This window comes from Bactrocera neohumeralis, chromosome 4 (genome assembly GCF_024586455.1).
Source record: "Bactrocera neohumeralis isolate Rockhampton chromosome 4, APGP_CSIRO_Bneo_wtdbg2-racon-allhic-juicebox.fasta_v2, whole genome shotgun sequence".
NCBI classification, from domain to species: Eukaryota; Metazoa; Arthropoda; class Insecta; order Diptera; family Tephritidae; genus Bactrocera; species Bactrocera neohumeralis.
In genome coordinates this window covers 1,975,380-2,000,872 of record NC_065921.1, presented here as the reverse complement: position 1 = coordinate 2,000,872, position 25,493 = coordinate 1,975,380, and the positions used below count along the sequence as shown (strand labels likewise).

At 38.9% G+C, this 25,493-nt stretch overlaps 1 protein-coding gene and 1 long non-coding RNA gene across 8 annotated transcripts in view; one reads left to right on the top strand and one right to left on the bottom strand.

The window, feature by feature from the left end:
* The window catches only part of LOC126757143 (RING finger protein nhl-1), a 36,071-nt gene extending 11,620 nt beyond the window's left edge, over positions 1–24,451 (top strand). For 2 of the 7 annotated variants that reach the window (XM_050470797.1, XM_050470796.1), the window contains exons 4-14: positions 6,695–6,835; positions 7,186–7,321; positions 7,498–7,640; positions 7,714–9,024; positions 11,884–12,536; positions 18,776–19,054; positions 20,485–21,258; positions 22,481–22,640; positions 23,423–23,563; positions 23,657–23,733; positions 23,819–24,451. In XM_050470797.1, coding sequence (XP_050326754.1) covers positions 6,701–6,835; positions 7,186–7,321; positions 7,498–7,640; positions 7,714–9,024; positions 11,884–12,536; positions 18,776–19,054; positions 20,485–21,258; positions 22,481–22,640; positions 23,423–23,563; positions 23,657–23,733; positions 23,819–24,032 — 4,023 coding nt within the window. In that variant the 5' untranslated portion in view covers positions 6,695–6,700 and the 3' untranslated portion in view covers positions 24,033–24,451. Of the gene's footprint in view, positions 1–2,404; positions 2,920–6,694; positions 6,836–7,185; positions 7,322–7,497; positions 7,641–7,713; positions 9,025–11,883; positions 12,537–15,616; positions 16,129–18,775; positions 19,055–20,484; positions 21,259–22,480; positions 22,641–23,422; positions 23,564–23,656; positions 23,734–23,818 lie in introns of those variants that run through there. The other 5 variants (XM_050470798.1, XM_050470799.1, XM_050470802.1 and 2 more) reach the window with 5 other exon arrangements.
* Positions 2,926–4,130, bottom strand: LOC126757147 (uncharacterized). Its single transcript, XR_007666696.1, has 3 exons — positions 4,067–4,130; positions 3,382–4,004; positions 2,926–3,322 (listed from the first exon to the last, which is right to left on the bottom strand). It is a non-coding gene; the product is annotated as an uncharacterized LOC126757147 (long non-coding RNA).
* Positions 24,452–25,493: the final 1,042 nt, after the last annotated feature.

Genomic DNA, 25,493 nt, shown 5'->3' with positions numbered 1-25,493 from the left:
CACTTTATTATACCCTGAGGAGAGTAGATTAAGCGTGCCATAAAGTTTTAACACCCATGAGGAAGCTTTGGAGGGTATAAAATACATACGCAAATGATAGTCATGTTCGTCTCTCTATAGATGCTCGAACGAGTCCCTCAAATTCTGGAATATCGGTCTGACATTTCTCTCGGGCTATATATTCGTTTATTTGTGTCGGGTATTATAGATTCGACGCAAGCGAATTTAACGTGTTTTCTTTTTTTGAATAGATTCGGTAATCATATTTTTATTAAGTCTTTGAAGCTAAGTTCGATTCGCCACTTCTCTAAGTATGTCTATGCTCTCTCATAGTCCTCAACAATTTTCAAAACCGGTGCTATAAGCTTACATTTCACTTCTGCCAGTTTTCGAAGTCACATTCAATAAAATGATACCCCCTCTTAGAATTTGAAGTTTAATGTGTACTTATTGTGTGAATGTAAAGTTGTTTGAGTTTGTAATTAAATTTTCCGCCTGAGTACCTTTGCAAGGTGAAGGCGTTGGACCAAATGATAGTTGTCACCATTCACTTTCAAAACATTTTTCTTCGTTCTGTTTACATGCAGCAAATTGTGGCAAGTGCTCGCGTTTACACCACATTGGGTGAATACCAAAGACAGCTGACAAAATATGCTAAAAATTGTAATTATTTTTCGTCTTAGGAGGACTTCAAATTACATTTTTTTAAGATTTATAATTACTATTTTTGGAGAGCGTAATTTATGTTCATTTTCTTAAGTAAATTATATTTCACAGAGGTTCAGTATTATTGACCTAAATTCGTCAAGTCACGTACAGGTCTAGAGCCAAAGAAAATGAACTAAACCAATTTAAGCGAAACGACAAAACAACGCCGGCATAAATGAGAACAAAACCAAAGAAAGTATTTAGAGAGAAAAATAATATATAACAGTATGCGATAAATGATTAATGCGTTACTACAATACGAGAAGACATTGAAACTTTGAAAAACTGTTCCCATCACATAAGAATACATCGATAAAAATAACAAGAAAAGAGAGTAAAATCTGTACACAGCCCCATTTGCGTCAGTGCTAGCCGCAGATTGCCGGTTTCAGCACTCGTTTTATGTACTTACATATGTGTGACATGCTGTAAATTCCTACAAAATAAATCTCTCGAAATGCTTACTCCCAAAAACATAGACCAGAACTTGCTAAGCATTCTATTTGTAAATATCGTGTCATCTAATTACTTCATAATTGAATAAAAATGTTTATTTTTTTATAAAGCACCGACATGTAAACTCTTAAGTTGTGTTTTATTTGCTCTCGAGATATATTCACTCAACAATAAAGCTGCACGAGTACTTAAGTTTTCAAACATAGCTGATCATACCTAACATAATGCATATCCTTAAGTAAATATATCTAAGATATTACATACATCCCAAGTTGATACCTTTTTAGAAGAGGAATGGGATCGAAACATCTGTTCTGAGCAAGTAAGATTGTAGCTATAGGATATTCAATGCCTAATTGTAAACAGGTCTTGCGATTAGTTTATAATCTGAAGTCATCTTTCGTTCATATGTATAAGACTCTGTATAGGAATATTTAATCCAAACATGAGTCAATTGAGTATACACAACGACTCACGCTATCAATGAACGGGAAATAAAGCCAAAAATTTGCAAGTTTTTCTGTGAGAAGATTAATACAAACATACCACATGGTATATACGAGCATATAAGCCGTTATCTACTCAATGAGGTGAGACAAAATATTCTTTGTGCTGAAGCAGAAACCGTGAGTCGCAGCCGAAGCTGCAGGAACTGCAAATCCCAACTGACATTGAACGAGAAAAAGACGACATTTGGCATGAAGAGAAAAAAGGATTAGTGACCGAACCATTGGACGAAGGCAAAAGCTTCAACGTTGAGAATTGAAGAAGTATGAACGTACTTTTATTGTATTTTATTTTAATTTTAAATTACTTTTTCATCTAAAAATACGAAAAGTTATTTTGTACTGAGAACTTTCTTGGGATTCTACTGTATGAGTGAATCCATGGAATCTGTTCACATAACATATGATGTTCAGCCTGAGGCCTAAGGCGAGCGCCATGTAACACCAACATCAGACAGATGGAGAACTACACCCAAACTTACACAAGTGCTTCGACGAACACACTCCCCAACATATAAACAAGCGAGTATATTTAGACCGAAAGAGTTTTATGTGCGAGCGTGTGTGTACATAACGGTGTACGCGCAGTTGATGTTTCATTAATTTTCCTTGATTTTCCATTTCCTCATTTCCCTCTCGCGTTCCTCATTTTGAAAAGATATTTTCGAAGCGACGCACTGCCGAGGCGACACAGAACGGTTTCAAAAATTGCGATCAGTTCGTTTAGTGCTTTAAGTTGAAACAGTTCGCGAGCGAGCGGACGTTTGCGAATAAAGTTTTACCACAAAGATATAATTTACAATATTTTTTTAACTCCACAAACCAAAAAAAATAAATCGCAAATTTTTTTTCCTGATAAATTAATGCATTCACCAAATGCAGAGATAGAAAATCGTAAAACGAAAGCCGATCGATTTGAGTGTTTGAAATAAAAAGCTTTATGTTATTGTGATATGAAAATGAATAAAAGTGAACGAAATTAAGTAGTAGAAAAAATGAGAAGCTATTACCGTTATAGCTGAAAATATTTTCGTTTTATTAACTATCTTAAGAGTGCGCTAAAACCGCATTCCGATTCTCGTGATTTAGTGTTAAAGCAAAAGTGCATTACATACACACAAATATAAAATTAGCGTTGTCGTAATTTTAGATTTCGGTTGCGTTGGCAGAAATCAGAAAGTATCGCATAGCGCTCGAGCAGCGAGCGTGCACAGTGTGCAGCAGATTTTTGATGCGGGCACTAAAACTGGTGAGTTGCTGCACCGGGTTACGGCGCCGCATGTGCAATATCCATCTGTGTCTGAATTTGATTTGCTTGGGCCGGCTGCTGCTGCTGCTGCCGGGCTACATCGGGCGCACTCGCTTCAAAATGTGTGCCAAAATTATTTTTGTAGTTATTAGTGTCAAATTCCTGCTTTTAATGCCGTTATTTGCTGTGCACAGTGCAGTTCACAAATTCCGCTGCACTGAATTGTGAAAGTTATGGCAGAGATTTTCAAATCCAATTTGCCATAGCGCAGCGAAGAATTTCGTTTTTAGGACATCCTTTGTGGAAATTATTCAATTAGCTCGAAAAATGCTAACATCGAAGATTGGGTAAAATACCCGCCTTTGCTCGGTGTTATCACATCGTCGGAACCGGTTTTGAAACGCTGAAAGAGAGAAATTTGAAACTTCAAAAATGGCATGAAAGGATTATCCTTAAAATTACCCATTCGTTTGAAAACTATCGACAAACCAGTCTTTCAAGTTTATGAAAATTGGATTTTGTTGGCAGATATGTTCCAGCTTGGCGATCATATTTAATCAGATAATATTCGAAAATTGTTCCAAAGAAAATTTATGAAAATATAGTCATTTACTCGGAGGACAAGCAACAAAGCAAAAGCCATTATATATTTGGTGGAATAGTTTGATTGAGTGGAGAGCCAAATCGTTTGTCTGTAGAACTCCAATGAACTGCTTTTCCCATATCTCCAAAAAGTACCGTCGGTACCCAATCTTTATACATCTATATGTCGATAAATCTTGCCAGCTTCGCTTTGAACACAGTTGTCAATTTGTGAAATAAACGCCTCACAGATGTCATTTGGTTTCGAAATTAGGCAACAGCCCTGTGTTAATTATGCCTGTTTTCCTATTCGTATTCTTATTTTAGTAACATTTTAGCAATCTCAAAAGTGCTGTGAAATGTTTACAACAGATAGCTCAATTGGTTCCCAACAACATGAAATCGCTCCATTTGGCTCTTTAAGAACGCTTCCAAACAAATGACCATAGCAATCAAGTGGCGCAGTTGTTGTTGGCCGTCTGGTTCCATCGCGAACTCCACTCCTTAAATAACGGGATATTTTAATATAGGAAATATAAATCACGATTCGAAAAGGACATCTAACGTCTCAAAAATATATTCTAATTTCGCTCTCTTGTAATTTAAGCTTAGCAACCGCAAAATGCTCGTCAAGCACTCACTGAATTCGACGCAAAATAATTTGGAGAACTTAATAAACTGCTTCATTTATGTGGAATTATTGTTACCATATATAATTGGTTTTATTTCGAATTGGCATTGGACTTACCTACACATATATATACATTTATACATATATATACTATAAGACATACACGTAGATTGTGACAAAAAGCACCCGGAAATTGTAATTAAATTTCCCGGGTGAATAATATTTCAAAAGAATGTATTTTGTTAAGTTGGTGGGACTATCCTTAATTTATATGCGAAATATAAGCACGATCTGTGTACCAGTTTCTTTGCAGCAGCTGCTTAAGTCTGTGCACCGTTCGTTGCGATTTTTACAATGCATAAAAATATCGAACAAAAAATGTGTCTCGAATTTAGTATTTCTAACCAAATTTCTTGTGCGGAATCGTTGCGAGTATCAGGAAATGCTTGCAGTGATTCTGTTTTATCAAAAACAAAAGCCTTCAAAGATGGTCAAGAAATCGTGGAAGATATAAAACAAAATTCGTTTAAGGAGCTGAAGGCCATCGCAAAAAGTACTTATGAAAAGTGTTTCGAGGACTGGAAAAATCGTTCGCATAAGTGTATTACATCTGGTGGGGATTACTTCGAAGGCTCCAAAATTAATATTGAAAAATAATTAAATATTTTGCGTTCTATTTACAATTTCCGGGTACTTTTTTGTCGCAATGTATATGTATCTACAAGATCTTGTGATGCAATCAAAGCGCTGGCCTTTGAAAGTTGCGCAAAACTTACATTCGCCGAAAAGAAAGCGAAGCAAATTTAGTCCGTAGTAATCCCTCCGCTTTAGTAACTAATACTCACATGAATACAGCGATCTTCACGAAGCACGAAACGCGTGCAACATACGCCTGTTGAAATGTTATTCTCAAAATTTCGCTTGTTCATATTTGTTTTGTTAATTTGGCAGCGAAGACGTCAATGCGAAAGCTTCCGGTCACTGCCACATTGCTGTCTGTCATGGTTTAAAAATACGCTCCACACGTTCACACATAAACATAGATATATAGCCACTCGTTTCTGTGTACTTATCTGATATACATGTATATATGTATATATATTTTCCTTTGTCTTCTGCTGCGAATGAAACGCAGTTTTTCCAACCGCAAATGCCGCTTATTTGAAGGGGTTCTTGCAGGGGCTTATAGGAAATAATTAATAGCCTCGAGCATCAGGAAGAGCCAAGCAGTAACTACAGTTATATTAAAAATTGGCGATTTAATTATTTGAAATTCATTGAAAAAATAAATGCGAATACTGAAGAAGAAATAAAAAACAAGGAAACCAAAATAGAAACATTCTATGTGTGAGGCATGTAAGAGGTGCAAGTATGTACGGATATATACACTTCATGGTTCAACGCCAGCATACAATATCTCTTGCATACACTACACACTACTTTGTGCCTTAGTGTGAGTATTTGTTAATTGAGATATAGAAGAACTCGTTGTATCTTAATTGTTTCTATGGCTTCTCATTTCCTTCATTTTCAAGGGCTGCCTTGTGTATTTCGTTTTTGTATACGAGCCGATATTTCGAAATGCAAATAGAAAAAAATGAAAAAACTTCGAAAATTGTATTTATACATATGTACCACAGCAAAGCAGGAGGTTTGAATGATTCACGTATCTTTCGATTCATTTGGATTTTGTGTAAGACGATCTTCGAAAAAACGATTATGGTGCAACGAAAGTGTACTAGAAGTAGTCTGATTTGCTTGAAACCAATTAGTTTCTCTTAATTCTGATCAATTATATAAACTGTTTGGTATCGAAAAATATATTCACCTCAGCCATCTTCGCATTACTCGCTGAGCAATTTTTAGGCTATAAGAGTTTAATATTTGTAAACTCTTTCCTTCTTTATTGGCGTGAGCACCGCTTCCCGGTTATAGCCGAGTTTACAACAATGCGCCAATAGTTCTTTCTTTTCACTCCATGGCGCCAAGTTCTTCTCCACCTGGTCTTTCCAACGGAGTGGAGGTCTTTCTCTTCCTCTGGTTCCCCCGGCGGGTACTGCGTCCAATACTCTTAGAACTGGAAGGCTTACGTTCATACGCACGACATGACTTAGCCAGCCGCTGTCTCATGATACGTTAAACTATGCCAATGGCGTCGTATATCTCATACAGCTCATCGTTACAGCGAATGCGATACTCGCCGTTGCCTATGCACAAAGAACCATAAATTTTCCGCAGAACCTTTCTTTCGAAAACTCGTAACATCGACTCCTCAGATGTTGTCATCGTTCATACCTCTGTACCATACAGCAAGACGAAAATAATGAGTTACTTATAGAGTTTGGTCTTTATTTGTAGAGAGAGCTCTTTACTTCTTAGTACTCTACTCAGTTATTCTTTTTCTTTTCCATCTTCCTCTGATTACGCCAGTGTATTTGTTATAAGAAAGCTTTTCGTTCAATTCGGCCCCTCTCTCGATCTGCGCTTTTTGACATTAAACATTTGCAAATTGCAATTCAACTGTCTGCTAATTAAGCTTATTTTCATTTATTTGTTTTCCAGTGAGAAATGGAACAATTCGAGCAACTTTTGACTTGTTGTGTGTGCCTTGATCGGTATCGCATACCAAAACTGTTGCCATGCCAACATTCGTTCTGCATGGAACCGTGTATGGAAGGTCTCGTGGACTATGTACGAAGACAGGTGAGTAATGACAATCTTCTAACAAAAAATTAGTAAGGTATATTATGTAAACATAACGTCCCTTTTGTTATTTTGTTACACTTTTCTCACATTTGTGTAATTCTCATTGCTGAAGGGACTAGAAAAACAAAAATGCATTTAAGATACCATTATGTCGGATGTATAATGTCTTAATGGCTTTTACAGGTGCATACAAGAATAATTTCGATTCCAAATGTAGGCTGTCAAAGCAAAACTATAAAGAAGGGCCTTAGCAACTTTCAAAACTCTAACTTTGTTAAACAAGGAATTCTGAAAGCAATAATCAATATTGAATACAAATTGCAATACATTTTTGTAAAATATTATAGGTCAAATGTCCCGAGTGCCGAGCAGAACATCGCATACCATACAATGGAGTACAAGCCTTCCCCACAAATGTAACATTGCAACGTTTTCTGGAGTTACATATCGAGATAACCGGCGAATTGCCAGATCCGACGTCAGGTAATCTTTATTCTATATCCCAATCAAGAGTACATACTCACTATAAGTTGAAACCTTGGCATGTTTCATTCATTGAGAATGCTCTCGATTTATATTTACGTTTTCAAATTCTGAAAATCATTATCAATATCTGCTTATCGGTTTTCATTCGTTTCCAATGGACTGTTGTGCTACAGGTCAAATCATGGAGCGGTGCAGTGTGTGTTCAGAGAAATCGTACCTCTCGTATTGTGCGCATTGTGAGAAGAAGATCTGCGAGGACTGCAAAAGCGCACACATGGACATATTGCGTCGTGAGATAACGCGATTCAATTCACAAGTGAGAAAATAAACACTTTCGTAGATAAACAACGATTTTAATAAGCACATTTTACTTTCAATCTCTTACCCAGATCCGTCGCAGTTTACATCGGCTGCAGGACACTCTCGCCATAATTGAGAAGAACTCAGTCAGTCTGCAAACTAATTGCGTTGGAGTAACCGAAGAGATCGATGAGATCTGTAGACGCATTACCAAGGCGATTAAAGATCGCACTGATCAACTGAGAGGCGAGGTCGATCGCTATCTCACAATTGAGATGCGAAATCTGACAACGCTTAGGGAAAATCTTGATCATGAGATTCAGAATATATCAAGCAATTGCGACATTGTTGATAAATACATGAATGAGACGGTCGAATGGGATGATTGTGAATTGATGGACACCAAAGAGATCTTCCTCAAGACGGTTGAGTTCCTGCGTCACTTCGAGTATGAGAATACTGATTATACACGTCGTGTGCGCTTCCTTGTATCAATTGATCCGAACCAGCTTGTGTTGAATCTGGCCTCGTTCGGTGATTTAAATATTGCACCACATTCACAGCCCAGTGGTTCTGTAAGCAGTTCACATTTGGCGCCTCCTTCAGGTTTGCAACCCGGTTTGATGCGCTCGAAAAGTGATCACCGACTCGCTACACAATTTCGTCAGCAAGAGGAACGCGTCGGTTACAATGACGAACCGGTTTTAGGTGGTCGCAAATTCGGTGAGCGACCAGTACGTGCAAATAACGATCGCTATGGTGACGGCAATAGTCGCTATGGTCGAGGCACCGACTACGATTACGAGAATGAATACGACAACGATCAGACATCGTCCCGTCCCGGAAAGTCATCACGTTTCCGTTCCCGCTTCGTTCGTTCTCACCAAAACGATGACTCCGATAGCGAACAACAACAAGCACAACGCCAACAAGAGTTGGAAAAGAAGAAGGATCGCGTACTAAGCGGTGAGGATGTGTCACGTGGACAGCTTAGTGGTATTATACGCTTAAGTGACTGTGCACGTGTTATTCAACGCTTGGCAGATATCGGTAAGGAGAAGAAGGAAAAGAAATCGGATACTGCAGCACAGGCGGCTGTGCAGGCGGCCATTCAAGCACAAAAAGCGTCAATGCAACGTCCAAAACAGGGCGCCCAGAGACAAGTATCCGAAGATGATGAGATAAGTCGCATTAAACGTCAGAACAAAAATGCACCGGGAGGAACTGCAACACAAGCGACTGCTGCTAACACGACTGCACAGTCGGCGGAGTCTGAGCGCCCAGCTGCCGACCGTGTGGCTGCACTCAAACGAACTGGCGTTCCGCAAGGAACCAGCGAGGAGAGCGATAGCTCCAATCATGCTTCACCAGTGCGTAGGACGCCACCACCAAGGGCTGAGGTAAGTGTGAATGAGACAAATGAAGAAGAACAACCCAGTGGTAGTGGTAGTAGTGCAGGCAGGCTGCCGAGTGCTGGGGATGTAATCGAACAGCCGGAAACTAGTGGGGGCTCAAAAGCCGAAGAAAGTGCAGAAAGTGAAGACGAAGAATCAGAAGAAGAAGAAACAGAAGAAGAGGAATCCGATAGTGAAGAGGAAGTTAAAGAAAATTCTACAGAACGAAGAGACGTTGGTGAGCAATTTCGGACTGGCAATGAAAGACTAGCAGATGTAGAAGAAGGTGACGAAGAGCAAGATGATGATGAGGATGAAGAGGAAGAAGAAGAAGAAAGTAGTGAAGAGGAAGAGGAGGAGGAGGGCGAAGAAGAGGAGAGTGAAGAAAAACAAAAGGCAGAAATTGCTGAGTCGGAAGTGTTAGATAGAAAGGAACCAGAGACCGAGAGCGATGCTGCTGAATACGAATCTGCTGAAGAGGAAGATGAGGTAGAGAACGAAAAAACCGAACAAAGTTACGACACTCCTGACGCTGAACAGAACACAGACATAGAATTAGACGACAAGACAGACGCTGCAACGAATGAGACCATACACGACTCAAAGGAAACGCAACAACAAGATAATTTAGTAATAAGCAGAAGCGAAGAACAAAGCGGGAAAGAAATTGAGAGCCGCAATGAACAGAACAAAACTGAAGAAGAGACAGAGACAGACACAGAAACTGAATCTGACACTGACACTGAAACGGAAACCGAAACGGAGGAGACGGAAGAAGAAGAGGACACGGAGGAAGAAGATAGCAAAAACAGTAGTTAAGGTTTAAAGTGCGTGAAATATGTAGTTTAGGTAAATAGAAATATAGGGATATTCGTTGAAAGAGTTCCAAATATACAGTTTCAAGATATGTCGGAGCCATTATTTTATTCGAAGCCTGCAGTTATAGTTTTCTAAGTTAGATAGAGGCATGAATATTTTGATCTTCTGGTTAGAAAGGGTTGCCATCAGAAAACAAACTATTATTATTACTCTTTCACTCTTGGTTTTAGGCTTTTCTAGCTTAATTATCTCACTTAATATGCCACTTGCTACTACTGCGTAAGTTTATTTATACTTCCTGCTGTTACGATAACATCCCCCACACCCTCTAAGTACTTTTGCGTGTATAAGTAATGTCTCCACTTTTTGTACTATTCAACTCTAATCAAAGTAATAACTACCCACATCTTAGCGATAAGTCTAAATATACCCGTTTGTCCTCTTCTTTGTATTCGTTCACACTTTCCACACCTAAATTTGGTTATTTATACTCTTTACAATAATTATTTGCACTAAACTTATTTTGTATGTGTTTTGATATAACTGTTTATTTCTGCTTGTTGTTATTTAATTATTTAATACTTTGACATATATTTTGAAGCGGCATGCAAACCAATTATTACACTTAAACTCGATTCATTTTATTTTCAAAAATATTGTGCAATATTTGCTTTCAAAAATACTCGCTGGTTACTTTGTTGAATTTGACTAACGAGCACGAAGCTCAGCTCGCTCTTCAATTGGTTTGTATGCCTTCAAGCAGTGGACATCAGAAATATATTTCGCTAAATAACTGTTTAAATATAACTGTACCTATTAAAATAATAATGAATATTCAGTAAATTTGACACTCGTACCTTTTCGCAACTGATATATAATATATATCGTATATCTTTGCCGCAATATCTTGCTATGCAATATGAAGAGAAAAATTATAAACATTTTAGAAAAATAAATTCTGTGTGTATACTCCGTTATACACTGCAAAACATACCAACAATTGACTCTTTTATTTGTATTCGTAAATAGCACAAAAGCGATTTCGCCAGCAAATTTGTACATATGTATACATGTATGTGAAACACGAACGAATTTGTGTCGCTGAATGCAATTGGCAGCTGAAAACGATTTGGTAGCGATGTTAATTTACTTATTTCACTACTTTGAAAATCGCTTGGACGGAAGAGTATGGAAAAATGAAAATGGGTTTTCAATGCCTCGCTTGCGTTCAAGTCCCTGAAGTGAATGTTAAGTTTCTGATGTCCTTTTTCGAGTTATGTACATATGTTTGCTATAAATTTGTAATCTACGCATCGCCATTCATTGAGCTTCTAATAAATAATCGTCATTGTATTTGTAATGTTTTTGTTATTTTAACCCTTGAAATCGTGAGTTCGACTGCGAATTTGTCTTAATATTTGCCACTCATTCAAACTGCACTCATATTCATCAACCCACAAAGCACAAGAAACCATTTGTCTCGATTCAAACGCAAGGATGGAGTGAAATAAAATAACCTCCTTTGTTCCGATACTATCCCAAACCACACATATTAAACTAAATGGCAACTTCATCTCACAAACCCCGATTGTGGCCCTCACTTTGAATGAAAATAATGTCATGTGAGTTTATTGTGTTTGATTTTTGCGAAAACTTATCTTTGCACTTTCATTTCTCTCTCTTTCTCTCGCTGCAATCATTTCGATCTACCATATATACATACATATGTGAATGTGCTTCGTGATCAATGCCGATCGCCATAATTACTATTTATGACTTGCCTGCTGTTGCTTTTACATTCATCTCGTCCATCAACGCATTCAATCATTGCGAATTGTCATTTTTGCACGTCACGTAACGTCAACAAACTATTTTGCTGCTCTCTCTGTCTCTAACTGGTGGCAGAAATCACCACCACCGCCGCCAACGCCGTTGATAACGGCTCGGCAAAAGCCCAACAGCGGCGGTAGTTCTGACGCTGATGAATCTGTTATTGATGGCATTCACACAACACCACCTCCACCCACTTCTTCTTCCATTCAACAGTCCAAAGCGCCCGTATCAGCACAAGTAGCGGCCGTCAAGAAGACAACGCGTTCGGGTAGCAGCGATTCGACAGCATCTACGGAGAGTTCGACCAGCTCTGCTGCAGCTGCCGTGCCAAGCAGCACACGTGCCCGCGAGAGTCCGGCACGTTCGCGTGCTACACCAGCCAGCAGTGCGGTCACGGCGAGCAGCAACAGCACGCCAACCACGGAGAAGAAACCGTTCGTAAGCCGCTTCCTGCCACAGCATAGCAGCGCGGCAGCTAGCAATGAGAAAAAGAAGGCGGAAAGTGAATCGAGTAGCGAGGAAGAAACCTCCAGCGAAGAATCAGAAGATGAAGTCGACACGAAATCGAAATCTACTGCCGCCGCTAGTTCTAGCTTGGCGGCAAAGAGTCAGGTCGGTAGCAGTGCACTGTCTTCATCGGGTGCAGGTAGCTCAAGTGGCGCTTCTTCTTATCGGGAGCGTCTGGAAGCGCGTCGCAATTCACGTGACGATGCGTCCTCACGTCCTTCGTCCAGTTATGCAACTCCATCCAGCAGCGGCACAAGCGGCTATGGTTCTTCGTCACGCCAACGCACCATGCCGGCGCCACATCACGCTCACGACTCGGACGATCGTTATGGAAGTGGCAGCGCCGCCTCTGGCAGCAGGTATTTTGAAGTTTGCATTGTGCAATAGTTTACGATTTGTTTGAGAAATTTTCAAGTTTTACTGATTGGCAATAAATACTTGAGTTCTTTTCTTTTCCTTGGATTTTGCGCATACTTTTCTAACAGGCATGTTAACATATTTGCTGACTTTACTAAATTATTTGTGTAAAACTCAAAATCGAAAGCTTCTAACATGTGCTTTCGGCAAATCAAAGCTCTGCGAAAGTTTTGAAAATAGTTTAGTCGCACTAACCGCTTCATTAATATTTTATCTGGAAATAAGCCGATACCCGTACTAACTAATTGCAGTATCTAAATTTTAACTTTATATGCACATATATTGGACTTTCAACTCTTTTTTGTTTTTCTGTAAGATATCTAACACTTTAAAACAGTTTTCTCTGCGATAACAATAAAAAAACTTAGGAGTTCTTTATTAGATAAAACGATATAGCCAATAGGGATGAGTCTCGTAAATGGCGCGTTCAGTTTCCATTTCTTACTGAATTTTATATTGCTTCGGATATCTAACAAAATTATAGTCAGACGCATGAAAGATGAGCTATTCGCAATTAGACTCTTCCACTCTATATATGACATTCGTCGCATATATTCATCATAAGTCTCCAAAATTTCAAAATTTTTCCTTAAAATAAGCAAACTAAAGACCTAAGGACTTCAGGAATACCATACAGAGTGGAAGTTTGTAAGCAGGAAGTTTGTGAGGAAGAGTAGGATGAGTTTGTGAGTCCTAAAATAGGGTAATAATATTGAGAAGTCGAAAAAGTCTTTTCGTATTTTGTCAATAGATGTCGATGGAGTCGCATATCTTCAGCGCTACCAATCACATTGTGTCATACCATATTGTGCTGGATCAGCTTCATTTAACCAATTAAAATTAAATTCGGAGAAAAAAAGTTACAGCTATTCAAAAATGAGCGAAAATAATGAAAAAATTTGCTATGTTTTGAAATTTTTGTACAAAAAAGAGAAGAGTGCCACGCAAGCCACCAATGAAATTTGTGAAGTTTACGGGGACGATACCCTATGAGTTCGTGTTGCACAACAATCGTTCGCTGTTTCAATGTAAAAGATGCTCCTCGCTCCGGTCGACCGATTGTTGAAAAAGTCGATGAAATTATGGAAAAGATTGATCAGGACTGTCACTTAAGCAACCACAACATCGCTAAGGAACTTAACATTCATCATCAAACGGTTTTGAACCATTTAAAAAGGGCTGGCTACAAAAAGAACCTCGATATTTGAGTATCACACATTCTCTGTGAAATATTTAATGGATCGAATTAACATCTGCGATTATTTGCTGAAACGAAATGAAATCGAACCATTTCAGAAGCGAGTGGTAACAGGAGACGAAATGGGACTATAAAGTGCGAAAAAGATCAAGGTCAAATGGTGGCTTAGCCAGGATGCCTCAAAAGGTTATGCTGAGTGTTTGGTGGGATTGGAGAGGAATCATCCACTATGAGCTGCTCCAGCCTGGTCGAACGATTGATTCTACATTTTACTGTCAACAACTGATGAGATTGAAGCAAGCAATCGGAAAAACGGTCAAAACTGATCAACAGGACAACGCTAGGCTACACACATTTTTGATGAATCGGCAAAAACTGGGAGAGCTTGGCTGGGATCTTGCACCATCGAACTACCATTTGTCATTCGGTCAATGCAGAACTCCCTTATTGGAGTAATGTTGGCTTCAAGAGAAGCAGTTTTTCGCCGAGAAACCAGAAATGTTTTGAAATTGATGGAATGAAGTCTCTAACGAAAAAAATGGTGCCCATTTGGTTGATTAAAATTCATTATAAATAGAAAAAAATGAGTTGAAGTTGTATTAAAAATACGAAAAAACTTTTTCGACTACCCAATAGTTTGAGAATCATTTTTATCTCTGTAGAAAGCCTTGCGGGATATGAAAGCTTTAAGATATATTAAATCTAATTTTCTCCAATAAAAATGGTTATATTGAAAACAAATCCTTCAAGGCTATATATTGTTACCAATATTATACAGCCCCTGATTTATTTTTTCACTGCATTTAACTTCTCTTCCATACTACAAAGATATTCAAAATTAAACAACCGCAAACAGCCGTTGGCTCTCTTACAATTCCTTTGTTTAGACACTAGTGTTTCTGACATTTCTCTTTCTCTTTTACAAGCTTGTTTCTCATCATAATTTTTAACACTTGAAGTCAGGAGAGAATAACACACTTTGGCCTGCTTCCTGCACAACCTTTCCCTAAATAAATAATAACTTTTGTTTGTTGTCAAAAACACGTAACGCGGAAGATAATCCGAGATCCTGACATTATTTTTGAAAATGCAAAGTTTTTGCGCGGCAATACATACATACATATAGAGTTGTATTTTGTATATTGGTTAAGTGTTTTTCACTTTGATTTGGTCAATTTCTATGTGTTGTATTCTCGTTCTCTTGTTTGTTGTAGCCTTGTGCATCTGCGTGATATTGGACTTAACATTTTGGCACTTTTCGTCATAATACGCGTCATTTTCCGAATAATTCACAAGCTATTATTTGCAACCAAGGACGATACTCTATAGAAATAGAAAAGATGTAAAAAGAATATAAAAAAACAAGACATTATTAATGATCATCACGACTAAAAAATGTGAATATGTTTATCATGTCATGCTCAGAAATTTGTGTTTTTGTAAACTGCCATTTTGTAAAATAAATGTCACTCGCTTGTAAAAGGCTCTATTAATTACTATTAATGGCACATCAATTCAACTCCTTGAGCTTTCATCCGGTTAGCATCATTGAATCGTTGGCATTCTTCCAGCTATACCGCCTACAATTCGATTCAAGTATCTAATACTCTAGCAAGATATACATACATACACATAAACATTAAACCAAAGCAAGCGATAATTAATTGAAAACAAAAACAAAAGCAAAAGCAAAAACCAAAACCAAATCCATAACTATTCCAAATTCTTTCGAAAAGTTTTTAATAAATTATTTTTGTTTCTTCTCTTTTCCTCGTTCTACACGTCAATGTGTCTTTTTGTGTGTCTTCTCTTGTGTCTTTGTAGTAGTACGAGTGTGCCCACATTTAGTTTGCAATATATCAGTAGACCCCGGACACGTTACCGAAAGCGGATTGCGGATGCTATACGAGATATCAGTTGAAAATCCAACGCACGCGCACACACACACACACGCCCTCCCACACAAACTCCTTCGAGCCATTTCGAACTCGTTTTCCACTCTTCAAACTAAATCGTTCACAATCTTACTTACTTAAGCTCTTAATCCTTTGTTAATTTGTTGTATGCTAATAATGCGAAACTCATATGTTTTTGTAGCCGAAGTGTTTTTGTATTAACCTGTGATCGCATTTTCTAGCTAACCAAGTGATTTCTCAAGTGATTTCTGTAATTTAAATAGCTGTTTAGTGCAAAGAGACCTTCTGTACAAAATAATTGATATTCTTAGCGGTGCCACTCAGAGATCCAGAGTCGGATCTTGCAATGTTTCGTACTTTGTAGTTGTGTTTTAGTTAAATTATTAAATAAACGAAATTAAATAACATCGCACAAGAAAAGTGACAAAGCTTGTTCTTTACTTAAAACAGTTTTGGAAAATTAGAACTAGGTGAATTGAAAGCCAGATCCTCGCACCACCACCATCGATGTCTTCCACAACTGTTTTTCTGAGAACATTTGTAAAGACTTTAACATTTATATGTTATTTAAGGGTATTTATAATCTACAAGTTTGAGAGTTTGTAGAGAACAAACTGCGTTACATAACACTTACTGTAGGTATTACAGTTAGACCTTGCTTACACTAACTAATTACGAAAAGTTGCATACGTATGCGGGACTCGGCTTTAATAGTACAACTAGCGAATTCCGCTCCGCCCTTCCTTAGTTGCCGCCCGTAGCGAATTTGTCAAAAGTTGATCACGTAGTGGCAAAGTAGAAATCAGCTGTTCTCTTTTGTTTTCATTTAAGCAATGTTGCCATATATTGTTTATTCGTAATACAAAATATCAAAACTGAAATCAAACTATTAAAAATAGTTTATATATTTATAAATAATAGTATTTAACTCGGATTTTGAGTTTTTTTAAGAAAATTTCAAATATATCTAAGACAATTTTTACAATTACTACAGTATACCGATACTGGCAAGCGTTGCGAGAGAGCAATCAGCTGACTTGTTTCTACGGGAAAAATCCGAATCGGTAGAAGCGGTGTTGACTAATCATTTACATTGCGCTCTCAAAAGATAAGTCGCATCAGCTGATTCGGGCTGCGGTCTTGCGGTGTTTACTAGTTGAGCTATAAGTCCTCAGGATTTGGCTATAATACAAAGCTTAATATTTTTTATTTTTATTATTGGATCTAAAGCTTGCTGGGAATTACTTAACTAAATTTAATGAAATCAGCACCAGAGTAAAAGCCATGATATTGGATCATTTCCCCCTACTTACACCGTTCACGTATCCACTTGCATGTCGCATTGTTCCCAACACATTAACCGCGCTGTATTTTAATTAATTTCGGTATTTAGTTTGCTCGTTCAATAAACACAAATGAATTCGTCTCAACAACGTGTTTCGGGGCTCGTTTTCGTAAATCACGAAATATGTTTGCTATGATTTCGCCACAGATTTGGCGCTCTACTCTCACGCGCCTATTCGAAATGTGCCTCGCTAACACCTTAAGGCGTATTTATGTGATTGTAGGTGTTTGGTAGGTATGAGTGGTGCGTCGAGCGAATCAGCGCTAGGCGTGGTCACGTTTCGGCGCAAATGCTGTCCGTTTATTTCTTGCACGTTGACGGTAATTGTCGCGACATTAAATAAATGTCGGCAAAGTCTAAGTAAACCAATTAAAGTGCGAGAAATTAGAGAGGAAAAAATTCAATTTAACTGCGGCTTTATTCAATTAGTTGTTTGTTCTGCTGCGCACATACAATAAGTTGTATTGTTTGGCCAACTTCTCTAAGCAAACTTCTTACATGGCCTTTGGCTTAAGTCGTCACGAAAGGACGGCGGAGAAAAACACTTTGCCGAGCACAAACAAAGATTAACATTTCCACCAACTTTTGACACAAACAAAACGTGCTAAAGTGTGAAATTCCGTTATGGCATACAAAATAGTACCGCTTGTTTGCCGAAGACTTATTTAATACACCTAATTTTGGGCACACCACCACAAGCCTTGTACTTTTACACACACGTAGGCGTTTGAATAGCCGAGGACAATGAGATTTTCCCGTAAGCGCTTGCTAACCTCGGCACCTAATAAGCCGGATTTATTCGGAAAACGTGTTGAATGTTCATAAACATTCGCAAAAGCGCTGAAATGTAACTACAATATGCAACGCTATAAATTCTGCATGCTAGAACATAAGTAGGCATGCTAAGTTTTATCGAAATGTTCTGCTGTGCCACTTGTTTCTATTAACGCATGCTAATCTCATTTTCTAACAACGATTACACATTGAACGAACGATTACTCAAAAAACGTGTAACGGTACAAAAGAGTGTTTTACAAATCACATTGAGTGGGAGATACTAGAGCATAAATATGATAAGGACTTGGACATATATTACTTATAGTAGTAAGCTCTTTTGATCTCTATTTAGACTAGACTAACTGTTAATTTATGTTGGACTAAGAAAACTGTATAGTTGAGTAGAATGCTCTTGGAAGCTTGGTAACTCGCCAAAGAGAACCAATTTTTTCTAACGCATTAATGAAACAGTTTCACACGTGGGTTGTGGTGGTCTTTATTAAGACCATGTAGAACATGGGACCTTTAAAATAAATACAATTAGTTAATAAACTTCCAGAGATCTCTTTTCTATTTATCATTTCTCTAAATAAGTCAGGATAGATCGTACTAAGAAACTAAATAAATAGAAGCCTTAAGTGCATTAGACCTTTTGAAAACACTGACACATTCGCCAACGAATCATAACCTAACAAAACTACTAACCTTAAACTTTTCGCAAAACTACCGCTTTAACTAACAACAAATACGATTTAATCACTTATCATCGGCAATTTTATGCTTTTTGATGAACAAAAATGAAGGCAATAAATTCTTAAAAAAAACATTTGCTCGTATTTTGGAAAAGAATCTGAAAAAGAAATGTTCGTTTGTTCAAAATTAAATGAAATTTAAATGCAAAAATGTTCGTGGATGAAACGAATCAATTAAACCGAAATTTTCCAGCTACACAAGCCGCTTTCTAAACAAAAGCAAGAGCAGCGCTATTGTATCACAACCATCGCTCTCCACGCCCACCGCTTCCTTCGATGAGGATGCCAACGGCACTGGTGACGATTCGGACTCACGCTATGGCACCGGACGCTCGCGCTATCTGGCGATGAAAGAGCGGCGCAGCCGCTTGGCGCGCAGTCGCTCCTCGCACGCGCTCGGCAACGAAGACGACGATCTGGATGAGCCGGTATCGCCAACAACGGCATCGCCATCTGCTTACTTGGCCTCAAGGTGCGACATAAAATAAAATTGATGCAAATAAAATACATTAAACGAAATATCCAAAATCAACAACCTATATTCCCATATATAAACGTACATTTATATACATTTATATACATTGTATATATCCATTATTATTTGACGATTCTCAAGAGCTCATTTTTCCGCAAATCTGCACAATGAATTTGACTGAGGCTTTACAGTGCGAATTGAGCAATTAAGAAATGAAAAAGTGCATTCAAGTGCATTTGTAAATATTTAATATGAGGTGCTCAGTGCTTTCTTTAGTGTATTTGTTGCGCGTTCGCTCACTCTTTCTCTCTTAATTATTAATTTTATTTGTTTCTCATCCACTGTACTGTTACATACATACATATTGCTCATACTTTTTAGTTCAGTGCTCATCGCTCACTACTTCCCTCTCTATCATATGTTTTTGTTTTTTGTTGTTTTCGTTGACAAATCAAACTAAAGCAAGAAAACTAGCTGTTTTGTTAATTCGACACTAATTCAAATTTAATGTGTTCTCTCTCTAACATTGTGCTGCAATTGGATTTAGAGCACAGTATTCTTCTCGTTTACTTTACTTAACCTGGTCACTACAATGAACGAGTTAGGAGATCAAGCTTATACTTCGGCCAAATGAAATAAAGAACCCGAAATCATAAAAAAATTTTAAGTTCCTAACGAATCGGAGGATTAGTAAGCTTCCTTCTAGAATGGAAAGCAAAAAACATTAGCACTGAATTGAATTTAAATAGTTGAAATATTTATCGATTGTGAAATCACCGATTCCTGCTTTGATAAATAACTGCGCGTTCCAGAAGCAAGTGTTGACCAAGAAGCAAAAAATCCGTTCGTAAAATTGATTGCTCTTCCTGCAAAAGCAGAGGAGGTTTGAGAGTCCAGAGTTAGTTCTACTCAGAAATAAAAATATGCAAAGAGAGCTCAGCTAAACCACATTCGGTCATCACACATTCACGATGTAATCGACAACTAATCCAATTGGTCCATAAACCAAGCGCTCCGTTAGCTTCTAAAAACACTGTGGTTTCACTATAACTCAATGATGGAGTTCACACTTTTCATAGCTATCTCATACATTTATTTGAACTTAGAAAAGTAACGCCTCTCTTTGGCCCAAACTCTAACGATCGTGTAATTTTAAAGAAAATGAAACTGTAAATTTCAAGATCTCTCAACGATCGAGTGATTGACAATTCTAACGGAAGAAGCACAAGCAACGAATTCGGTTATTTCCAAGAGCTCCAACTCTATGATATGACCAAAGATATAAATGCATTAGAGCAAAACCGATAATACGCCAGTTTCATTAGTAAATCGTAGGGAAATCAAATCCAATTGCCTCTTCATTAATTTTCTAGTGTATCTATTTTATTTTGCATAAACTCATGCTTTGTTTCCTCTCTACACCACAGGTACTCAGGCTATGGCGGAACCGATTTGGCACGCAGCCGATCCTCGCACGCATTGAAATCGCGCGACAACTCACCAATCGCCGACCGTAGCACCGCGTCGGCGCGCAGCGCTATCGTAACTGCCGCCGGCTCCAGCACGTCCGCCGCAGCGGACAGCAAAGACGGCGAGGCGTTGAGCTCCTGGGCGCGCTACTTAAAGAACAAGTATGGCAATAAGAGCGCCAAGGACACACCGTCTAGTAGCAGTAGTGGCGCCTCAGCAGCGCCATCGTCTTCGCATAGCCATGGCGCTGGCGTTGGCGGCAACAGCAGCAGCGGCAGCAGTGCCAGCCGTAGTCACGCCAGCGACGTGTCGCGTCGCTTAAGTTTGGGGCTGCCGTTGCGGCAGGCCAACGAGCTGGGCTCATCCGATGATGACGGGTCAAAAAACGGGCTAGGCTCCCCTACCTCCCCTACGGTAGCAGCAGCAGCAGCCGGTATAACCGGAGTGGCAGGTACTTCCCTTAGGGATTTGTACTTGCGTAAACGGCAGCAGCTGTTCCAATTGGGGGGACGGGGGAGCGAGCCCGGATCCTTTACATGGCCGCGCGGCGTAGCAGTTGGCCCAGACAATAGCTTTGTAGTCGCCGACTCGTCCAATCATCGCATACAAGTGTTCGATTCGAACGGTATTTTCGTGAAATCATTCGGAGATTTCGGTTGTCGCGAAGGCGAGTTCGACTGCTTGGCCGGTGTGGCGATCAATCGCATTGGACAATACATTATAGCAGACAGGTGAGTTTAACGGTGGAAAGTGGACTTTTTGCATCACAAAAACGGGTCAGCTCGCGAGTGTGTGCTCCTTCAAACGAACTTTTTAATTAACTGAGACAAATGGCAAATGGAGTACGTGGTTACAGCTGCACAACTGCGCACTCACGCATACACCCACATATGTAAAGGCGCCTTCCGATCCATCTGCTCTAGTTTGTGTGTGTGCATATGTCTTTTCGCAGGCAAATTTTAAGCAGATAATGGTCGCATTAATAAAGCAAAAACCAATGGAAGTTGTGGGGTCGCAGTTGGCGGCCGGATGGCTAGCTGGAGCAGCAAACATCCCGTCTTTTGCCTTTTAATCCATCATAATAATGACAAAATTAATTTCGATTCAACAAACGCTTACGCCGGAAATGAGGAAAACTTTCTACTTCGCTTTCGACAATTCATTTGCGTTCGCTTGCGGAGGCGCAATCAGTTCATAGCTATTGTTTTTCGCACAATGAAAAGTCAGTCTCGCTGCTAATGTATTCAATGACAAGAGGAGCGTAATTGAATTTGTTACTTGACCCTCCAGTCGGCGGAAATCAAGTAGTTGAGCCGATTAAAAGCGACTGAATCAGTATTATGTATTGAAGTCATAACAAAGGTCCACAGTATGACTGAAACTCCGGATTTCGGTGAGACTTGTTTCATTGGAAAAATAGGGGGAAACAAATAGGAGCTAACAGACTCAGTGACTTTCGCTTATCCGACTATGAAAATTTTGGTTATGAAATTTGCAAATCTATAAAAACTCTATTGGGGACCTCACAAGAAAGATAGGTGACAAAAATGGTACCTAACCCTCGTTGAGCTTTTGTTACAAAGGAGAAGGGAAGCGAAGCAATTGCTCAGAGCATCTGTCTTGAAAAACATGAGTTGCTAGACTTGAGACAAGTAAATGTTATACCACGATCTCTCTTTTGATATACTTCATTTTGATAGATGACAAAATCGATGAACAAATGCTTAGAAAGACGAAGGATGGGTTGTATTTGTGGCTATGCTGACTGGAGAAGCTCAAAAGTAGTCGGATTCATTTGGTCTTCGTTCGAGTAGCAAATTTTAGAAGAATACTACACTAGGAAGAAAGGCTACTTGCATAATACATGTATATGTATATCATCTAGTAGCTTAAGTCAATATTTGCTTAAAAACTATTTGAAAATGTCTAACATTTTAACCTTCTTTTTTGCAGATATAACCATCGCATACAAGTACTCGATCCGCAAGGACGTTTCTTGCGGGCCTTCGGCTCACAGGGCATCACCGATGGCAAATTCAATTATCCTTGGGGCATAGCCACCGATTCGTTGGGCTTCATTTATGTGTGCGACAAAGAGAACCACCGTGTGCAAGTGAGTAAATAGAAATATATTTGATGAACCCAATGAAATGAAATTATAGTTAATGCGCGCCAGTGTATATATTTCAATGTGATTCTCATTGAATACAAACTAAATGTACATACATTGTAGTTGTTGTAGCCAAATGCAAACCAAAGACACATGCAAAGAATTATAGACATTTTTGATTTAAAATTAATTTAAATAGATTTGAGAATAACAGTTACCTTCTTAAGTTTTCCAACAACAACTACGTCGTGAATTGTTAAATATTTGCCATTAATCACCACGGCAGTCTTCTTGTTGCACGGCTCTGCTGTCTGTGGCATATTCGGCCGCTCAGCCGTGAGTTCGGCGTTGTTGGCCAGTCTTAGGTTTGGTAATCTTTTTTATGCCGTTTCGAATGCTGCCAATCAATCCTTTCAATGGGCAATCGAACAGAGTTGAATGAAGCATTTGCAAGCACTGTCTGCTGCTGTGGCAAGAGCAGCTGCTACAACAACACATGTGATATAATAAAGTATGTTATTTGCATTTTCCATATCATTGAAAAAATCGTACTAGACTACATACATACATACACATATGTACATACATACATATTAGGACATGCATTGGGTAGCTAAGTATGTATGTGTTTGTATTTTGAATATTTACAAACACACTTTTCCATTTCTTGGAAATGTGCTTTTCAGCGCCTGTGCTTTGATTCCCTGCCTTGCACTGGTGTGCCGGGGCGTATACGCAATAATCATATTAAATCACTTGCTTCATGAATCTTCTTCTTTTTGCAGGTATTTCAGTCGGATGGTACTTTTGTTGGCAAATTCGGCCAACTCGGTCCGTTGGAAGGCGAGCTCGAACACCCACATTACATTGCGGTTTCAAATACGAATCGTGTTATTGTATCCGATTCCAATAATCACCGAATTCAGGTAAATTAAATCGTCGCTAGTATGTAGCAGAAAAAGCATTATAGTTTTTATATTTTTCGTTTTTTTTTTATATTTTAATTACTACTCCTTCAGATCTTCGATGTCAACGGAAAAGTCTTGAAGACAATCGGTTCCGAGGGCTCCGACGACGGGCAGCTGAAGTTCCCACGGTGCGCTCAGTTTCTTTTATTCTCTTTTACGAAAATAACTGTAAATATTTTTAATACTGAAATTCGCTTTCAAATCTCTTTGCAGTGGCATCGCTGTGGATGATCAGGGCTACATTGTAATCGCCGACGCAGGCAATAATCGCATACAAATTTACAGTCCCGACGGCACTTTCTTGAAGGCCTTCGGCTCCTGGGGTTCTGGTCGTTCGGAATTCAAAGGACTCGAGGGTGTTGGCATTATGTCGAATGGAAACATTTTGGTATGCGATCGCGAGAACCACCGCGTGCAAGTCTTCTAAACCGCGACCAGCAAAAAGAAATAGAAAAAATTATGAAAAATCAAAAATTACAAAATATGTTTGTAAACGAGCAGGGAAGCCACTGGCAGTACTTTCAAGAACAGATCAGAACGACAAATGATAGGCGTGTTGGTTTCTCTCTGTTTACCACTGCATATTTACATCATATACATACATACATATATATAAATATTAATGTTTTCTTTTAGTACGGATTTGTTTTCGTTACTCTTTTGTAAGTGCCTGAATTAAAATTTTCACAAGAGGATAATGTAGTTTTTGCTTTGTAAAAATAAATTTTGCTAAATGCTAACAACCGCAAACAACCCGCATATACCTAAATATTAACGATTTGGCTTAGCAGTTTGTAGTTTCTGGAAAATTGTAATAAATTTGGGAATTTGTTTTGATTATGGCAAATTAAAGTGTTTTATTTCAGTGCCTGTTGGTATGCTATGGGAAATTTTAGTTGCAAGAACCTTGCTGAAAAGATTTGTTTTTTCCACAAATTATCCATCGGTATCCGCTATGTCTGAATTTGGTATCTCCGCAAATATAATAATAAGGCTGTGTAAACTGAGGTTGAGCAATACCAAAAGCTCCGTCGGAATCGGAAAGGACCTCTCCCAGGACCAGACGAGAAAATAACTCGAGCAGCAGAGCCGAATTGAGAAGGCATAATCTTTTACAAAACTGTATAACTGCTGGCATACGCCGATGATATTGATTACATTGACCTCCAGAACCGCGACCTTAGCTCTATTTTCTCCAGACTGGATAAGGAAGCGAAGGAAATGGGTCCGGCAGTGAACGTGGGCAAGACGAAATATATCCTGGCATCAAACAAACTGTCGTTGCATTCGCGACTTGGCTCCCATGTCACATGGGAGTTGTTGACTGTCATGACTTCGAAGTCGTAGATAGTTTCGCCTATCTTGGAACCAGCATTAACACCAACAACAATGTCAGCCTCAAAATCCAACGCAGAATAACTCTTGCTAACAGGTGCTACTTTGGAATGAGTAGGCAATTGAAAAGTAAAGTTCTCTCTCGAAGAACAAAGACCAAACTCTACAAGTCACTCATCATCCCCGTCCTGCTACTTATATAGTGCAGAGGCATGGGCGATGATAACATCTGATGAACCGACGTTTCGAGTTTTCGAGATAAATATATCCCATTTGAAGGAACGATGAGCTGCACGACTTATGCGACGACATTGACATAGTTAAGCATATTAAGAGACAGTGGTCACGCTGGCTAGGTCATCCACATATGGATGAAAACACTTTGGCTCTGAAAATACTTTCAGACGCAGTACCCGTCGGGGAAAATAGATGAAGAGAGAGACCTCCACTCCTTTGGAGAGATAAGGTGGAGAAGGACCTACGCCATTAAAGAAGAAGAAGATCAATCAAGTATTCGTTTCAAAGTGGTTGCCATTGTCGAGCTCAGAAAAGC